The sequence below is a fragment of the Thunnus maccoyii genome, chromosome 9 (assembly GCF_910596095.1).
Source record: "Thunnus maccoyii chromosome 9, fThuMac1.1, whole genome shotgun sequence".
Classification (NCBI taxonomy): domain Eukaryota; kingdom Metazoa; phylum Chordata; class Actinopteri; order Scombriformes; family Scombridae; genus Thunnus; species Thunnus maccoyii.
In genome coordinates, this window is record NC_056541.1 from 13,719,064 (window position 1) to 13,726,220 (window position 7,157).

General features: G+C 39.9%; 1 protein-coding gene across 1 annotated transcript; it reads right to left on the minus strand.

Annotated features, from left to right (window-relative positions):
• Positions 1 to 727: 727 nt before the first annotated feature.
• LOC121904598 (ATP synthase subunit alpha, mitochondrial-like) lies at positions 728 to 6,449 on the minus strand. The gene is made up of 11 exons (XM_042422429.1): positions 6,334 to 6,449; positions 5,773 to 5,848; positions 5,005 to 5,174; positions 4,504 to 4,677; positions 3,854 to 4,020; positions 3,410 to 3,710; positions 2,979 to 3,203; positions 2,762 to 2,869; positions 1,801 to 1,945; positions 1,500 to 1,650; positions 728 to 1,373 (listed from the first exon to the last, which is right to left on the minus strand). Exons 1-11 carry the CDS (start codon positions 6,391 to 6,393, stop codon positions 1,295 to 1,297), a joined length of 1,656 nt encoding a protein of 551 aa, XP_042278363.1. The 5' UTR covers positions 6,394 to 6,449; the 3' UTR covers positions 728 to 1,294.
• Between the last annotated feature and the right edge of the window lie 708 nt (positions 6,450 to 7,157).

Here is a 7,157-nt window from a genome sequence, read left to right on the forward strand (position 1 = left end):
CAGTGGAGGTCATTTGCAGATATCAGGCTTTACTTGTTACTAGGATCAGTTCATGTTGATTTGGGTCTTTTTTTAAATGGGATTTGTTGATGACAAGAAAAATATGGAAAAATCACCAGACTTATTCTTAAAATGTTGCATCCAGTCATATGCAATTTTCACATAATGTTTTGTAGTAAAGATGCAAGATGAATCCTTTGAGTTTAAAGTTCATGATTGTTTTTTGGCTTATATGTAATATGGTTTTCACAGGACCGACTACAGCCACAACATTGTAAATATTCTCACTTGTCATGTATGTAATGTAATGTAGTCCATTCTGCTTAGGGAATTTTACCCATCCTATTCAGTCAGTTGTTTACAGGATGTAATGAAGTTTAATTACATAAAATGGTGTAATTCTTGTAACTTTGTGCAACATTAATCACATCATGTTATTTGTAATATGTATATTTTCATGCCCTTTGTAAAATGTTCACTTTGAGAAAATGAAGACTGTGATAATTAGTCGTGTGACTCAAATGTGTTTATCACACCTGTGAGTATTCAGCAGTTGCACTGAGCGAACCTGAAGAAGCTACAGACGAAACACGTTGTTCGCTCTTAATTTAGTCACAGTAAAGTCATTACAGTGTGCGGTGGTTTATTTTGATTTTCATTCTCACTTGTCACTTTATAAAAATGTGATCATGGTCTTGCTCAGGACATACGACAGGACAAGATAAGATTGATTTAATCTGTGACAGTATCACAGAATTTATTACCAGTATCAAACAGGTCAACCCATCATTTCAACCACAGGTGAGAAACTAGGCTTTGAACTTCACCCCTTAAATACTCAGACACTCAAGTCAAATCTAACACCAGTCATTTGCCCTCCCATAGATAATGCTCTTATGAACAATTCATTACAGTACAGTAAACAGCAGGACTCATGACTATGGTGTGTGCATTATAATGCATTTGATCAAGTCACTTTTGTAGTTCGATGCACTGAAATGCTCAGCATGACGTGAAAATTCAACACATTTTATGCATTTAAACAAAAGTGTTAATTCTCTGATGTCATTACTCTTCTGCTACTGGTGAAATCTGCTCAGAGGGCACCAACCGAAACACTAAACTTACTGTAGCTAAGCGTACAATCAGAACAATCTTACCGCATAGTGGGGTTGTAAAATTTTATTTGGAGAAATCTGTACATGGAGGTTTTGGCCTTCAGTGTGTTCACATATATAAGCATAATGGGGACACAGACAGGTGGCTCACTGAAGATCAAGAGAAGTGCTATCCATTACTCGAAACTGGACAGGAAGGTCAGTACAATCTGCTTCAGTTTAGCGTCTGATGCCTCTGAGATTTTTCCATCAGCCCTGAAATAGAAAAAAGGTCAAGTCAATTAACAGACCAGTGTTAACCTGGAAACGTCTAATATTTTGGTCCAATACTTGGAAACTCAGTCATTCAAAAGATATTGTTGGCTGTGAAACCGGTCTTACTTGATTGCGGCGAGCAGGTCCTGGTGCTGGCTGAGAATGTGCTGCAAGAAAGCCTTCTCAAACTTTGTGATCTTGCTGGGCTCCATCTTGTCCAGGTGACCTCTGACACCAGCATAGATGACTGTCACCTGCTCCTCAATGGCCATGGGAGCTAAAGGAAAGGTGGAAGGCAGAGTTTAGGGGTCTGATTTTGACACTTAACATAAACTTCAACACCAGCCTAGCATCCTATTACATAATTTCAAGATTTGCCAATTGCTCTTGTGAAATGAGAATAAAGTTTGAAGGAATCGACACTCACAGTACTGTCCCTGCTTGAGCAGTTCAGTCAGCCTGACACCCCTGTTAAGGAGCTGCTGGGTGGCAGCGTCCAAGTCAGAACCGAACTGGGCGAAGGCAGCGACCTCACGGTACTGAGCCAGCTCCAGTTTCATGGTACCGGCCACCTGCGAGGTAAAAAGAAACAAAGTGTTAAAGATCATCTGAGATTGTAGTGTGCTACCACCTGATTGAGTTTCTCCAGGACAATTGACTGAGGCCAAACTTGAACATGGAGCATACAGATCAGTGTTGCCAACTTAGCGACTTCAGACCCCTTAAGTGACCTTATTTATTAAAAAAAAAAAAAAAGCAGCTAGCAACATATTTAGTGACTTTTTGAGCAGACCTCTATTCCTCCTTGACGGGAGTCGTCAGTAATTCTCAGTGAATGTTATGTGGGTGGGACAGAGCAGCAGCACCTTCAATGGACCAATCATCAGCCAGATAGAGTCGTGAATGAGCTGTGAATGTGTGTATCTAATGACTAATCATTGATCCTCATTGTTTTTAATTCTAAATGATTTAACTTAACTAAGTTTGATTTTGTTTTGTCAAAATAGACAGAGTTAACAATAGTGAATTTATGCCAGTGCATGATCATCTCTCTATTCATGATATTTCAATTAGAGTTGATACAACAGTCTGCATAAATATCATTATTAGGAGGTAGATTTAGATAAACATTGAGGAGCTGCTTAAAAAGAAAAAAATAGCTAATGAAATAGCTAGTTAGTCAGTTTAGTTTAATTTAACTTAACTTTCTTTAGACTTTCTTTTAAAAAATTTTTATGTATGCAATTATGTCAGGACGTCATAAAGATGCAAAGCATGTGACATCTAATGACTTTTCCAGCAGGCTTTGGCTACTTTCCACTGAAAATAGTTGCAACGCTGATACAGATGCTCATTTTTTAAAAACAAGTCTCGGAGCCAGATCTTACCTGCTTCATGGCTCTGGTCTGGGCAGCAGAGCCTACTCTGGACACAGACAGACCCACATTGATAGCTGGGCGGATACCCTTGTAGAACAACTCAGTCTCCAAGAAGATCTACAACAGACAGATGAAAACAGTCAATATAAGAGCTTTGTAATACAAGATGTTTTTATGAATACAATCAAGGAACACTTGAAATGATAAAAACAACTTTCGTACAAACCTGTCCATCTGTGATGGAGATGACGTTGGTGGGGATGTAGGCAGACACATCACCAGCCTGGGTCTCAATGACGGGGAGGGCAGTGAGGGAGCCGCCTCCGAAGTTGTCGTTCATCTTGGCAGCTCTCTCCAGCAGACGGGAGTGCAGGTAGAACACATCACCGGGGTAGGCCTCACGACCAGGAGGACGACGCAGCAGCAGGGACATCTGACGGTAGGCAACAGCCTGACAGGAGGGAAAAAAAATATTTAAAAAAAATTACTGAGTGCCTTTTGGGAATACAGCTCCTATTTTCTTATTGAGGTTCATAGAGAGCCCCTTAAAGTTCAAGGTATCTTTTAGTGCAACATTTTTAAACTGTGATCAAAAACAATCTAACATTTTAAAATCAATTTCTGGTTTCTCATTACGACTGCAACCTGATCCCTCACCTGCTTGGACAGATCATCATAGATGATCAGGGCGTGCTTGCCATTGTCTCTGAAGTACTCTCCCATGGAGCAGCCAGAGTATGGGGCCAGGTACTGCAGAGGAGCAGCATCAGAGGCGGTGGCAGAGACCACGATGGTGTACTTCATGGCGTCAGCGTCAGTCAGCCTCTTCACCAGCTGAGCCACAGTGGACCTCTTCTGTCCGATGGCGACGTAGATGCAGTACAGCTTCTTCTTCTCATCAGTTCCCTCATTGAAGCGCTTCTGGTTGATGATTGTGTCAATGGCAATGGCGGTTTTGCTGCAGAGTGAACATAAATAATCATATTTACAAGCTTATTCACCAACTTTGCTCTGGTCTTTACAATTGCACCTGAGCTACAGTCTGCAGATTGCTCACAGGACATTCAAATCTCTGTAAGAACTTTATTTCCAAGTATTTACCCAGTCTGCCTGTCACCAATGATCAGCTCACGCTGGCCTCTGCCAATGGGCACCAAGCTGTCCACAGCCTTGATTCCAGTCTGCATGGGCTCCCTCACAGAGATACGGGGGATGATACCAGGGGCCTTCAGACCTACACGCCTACGGGTGCTGGCGCCCAGGGGACCCTGAGAAAAAAAGAAATATGCATTTTATAGCTGAACCATCAAATCAAGATACTGACAACGTTTAAAGGGAATACTAAATACTATTTAATGTAAACCATCAAATCTTGTTATTTTAAGAAAATAACAATATCTATTCATAATAAAAGAAAAAGAGTGCAAGATTTGGTAACATTTTCAGGTATTAAGTCTTTCACCACACAAGTGGATGCTTACTAATTTAGAAACAGGGCACACTTTACAAAAGCTTTTTTTTTTTTTAGCCAAGCCTACCACTCAAGGCAGTGGTACCTAGTGTTTTGTTTTAATTAAAAATATGACACTACTTTCAACAGTAATGTTGTTAATCTTAAATATAAGATATACTGATAAATGGGAAACAGTATCGCTTAAATGGGTACCAGTTAAAAATAGTCTTTCATAGACCAAACAATAGGTTTATTTTTCATTTTCTACTACAGAGGTTATAATAATGGCTTCAGTAACCTTTCCATCGATGGCGTTTCCCAGAGCGTCCACAACGCGGCCGAGCAGCTCCTCACCAACAGGAACATCCACAATAGCACCAGTTCTCTTCACAATGTCGCCCTCCTTGATCAGCTTGTCATTACCGAACACCACAACACCAACATTGTCAGGCTCCAAGTTCAGAGACATGCCCTGGAGGAAAAAAATTAAAACTTGTTAGCACAATGACTTTGATTGCCATCGCAATCGCATTGCAATAGTGGCATATAAATATATGAATTTAAGTTGAATTGATGACATTGATGATTTGAGGCTGCTAAGTGTTTAACCTTTTAGTTTAGGAAAAAGGTACACAATGTTCTTTTTAGGTTTGCCTATTCAGGAGGACAGATGGTAAAGTCTTGCATGCATTATGTGCGGTTGTCTGTATTATAGTTTTAAATCTGTAAATTCAGAACTTAATCCAGAAACATTTCAATATTATAGCCTTTTGTGTTTTAAGTGTCCTTTTCGACGTACCTTCAGGCCAGAGGAGAACTCCACCATCTCTTCTGCCTGGACGTTCCTCAGCCCGTACACTCTGGCAATACCGTCACCAATGGACAGCACACGTCCCGTCTCCTCCAGATCTGCAGAGGTGTCTGCTCCCATGATCTTCTCCTCCAGGATTGAGGACACCTCAGCTGTGCCTGTGAGAGATCCGACATGCATGTCATTGAATCTTACTTAGCCACAATGAAATGCTTTCTGATGTGACATCATCTTTAATTTCAGTTAAATGATACAATTTTCTAAACATGAGGACCACAGTCCCATTAGTAATGAGATTCTGCCCCCCTACCCCCTTAGCAACCAAATCATTCATTAGCTTAGGATAAATATTGTTAAGGCCGACAGAAAGATCACATATCATAATTGATGTTAAGATTATTATTAAGATATTGTGATGTTGCTGTGATTTTGTCAGTTAATTTTTCCGATGCGAAAGAATAATATCACTTTACTTAGATAGTACCTTTGTTTTTCCTCTTTTTGGTGAATTTATCAGGTGGCTAAACATTTAAAATTCTTAACAATGGCAAGCATGAATACTGATGAGCTGGTTTGTCCCAATAATCTTGGGGTAAATATGCAAACCTGAAGTACGCTATTCTGCCTATATGACATGGCAAATATAATAACAAGCTCTGGAAACAAAGTATTAATAAATGACCTTCATTCACCTTCGGGTGCTGACCCATAGTGAGAAGGATACCGTTTGTGTGGTCATGTTTTTGGCTTTCTCACCTGTCTTCTGCAGCCATGGTCTGTGTGTGTGGAGGTGGTTGACCCCGACGCAAGCGGCCGGTACAGCCTTGGACACCTGGATTCAATGACAGTCGGATTTAAGTAAACACTGATTGCAAACATACGTACACTTAACATGTTGCAGCGGCGATTTACTAATAAATATGCAATTCAAAAGCCGAGCCAGTGTAACGCTGTGCAGCGGTGAGAACATGCGCTGACAGGCTTTCTGACCTTCAAAGCGTGGCTGAATGAGCCGCTAGCTGGTGACTAGCTTTAGCTTGCGTGCTAACTTTAGCGCTGCCTGCTGCAGGACGAAGCCGCTTCACAAGGGCAACGTCAAGACACATTTATTATAACAATTTCAATGTTACAAACACGCATTATCCGTTAAGACGGTTTAGCTGCATTATTTATAAAAGATAAGTCGATGCCAAGTTAGCTAACTTAGCGGCCTGCGGCGTTAACGTTACCCTTCACACCCACAAAGTTCACAATGACATTTAATTAACATGCTGCAACATCTCCATCAGATTCAGATTGTTTGGATAAAATACTTACAAATCCAGCCCTTCTGGGAAGGGTTCTGGCCAAAGCTGCTGCAACTCTCACGGATAACATTTTCTCGGGTTGCTGATGACCTGTCCTCCACCAGAGTGTGAATGTAATGGCTGAATGAAGTCTTCTTCTATTTATGTGACGCTACTGTTAAATGTACTGCTCTGCTGCTTAGTGCTGCCACCTGCTGGCACGGAGAAGTTACGCACGCACACACATACACACACACACACAACCTTTTTGTTTTGTCGTTGTTTTTCTTTTGATTAACAAGACAACTTACATGTACATAACATGTACAAAAGGGTACACATAATGAAAATAATAAAAATGTAAAAGAAAATATACACTTTTTAATGCTATAGATTAACGCTAGGGGGCATAAAGATATACTGTATATGATTTTTTTTAACAGTACAAGCTGTTACAGTTTTAATGACTTGAAAGTGTTGAATTGAATAAACATATTGTTTGAACTCTTTGCTAAAGGCAATAAAGCATGGTTTCTTACCTGTAAATTTACATTTATGAACATGGAATTTGGCCATATGCACCCCAACAACTGTATTTTTCACCATTTCAATGGATATCAAAATGCACAGGCAAGGCAAGTTTATTTGTATAACAGATTTTAACAAGGCTATTCAAAGCGCTGTAAATAAAAGATAAAAGGTGTTTAGACAAAGTGTAAATGCAACATAAAGCAATATAAAAAGACATTTAAATACAATTAAAGAGTTAAACAGAAAATAAAAATGAGCTAAAATTGAATGAGACAGATAACAGGAGAGTAAAAGTTACAGTGCACTGTAAGATATTAATCAAAA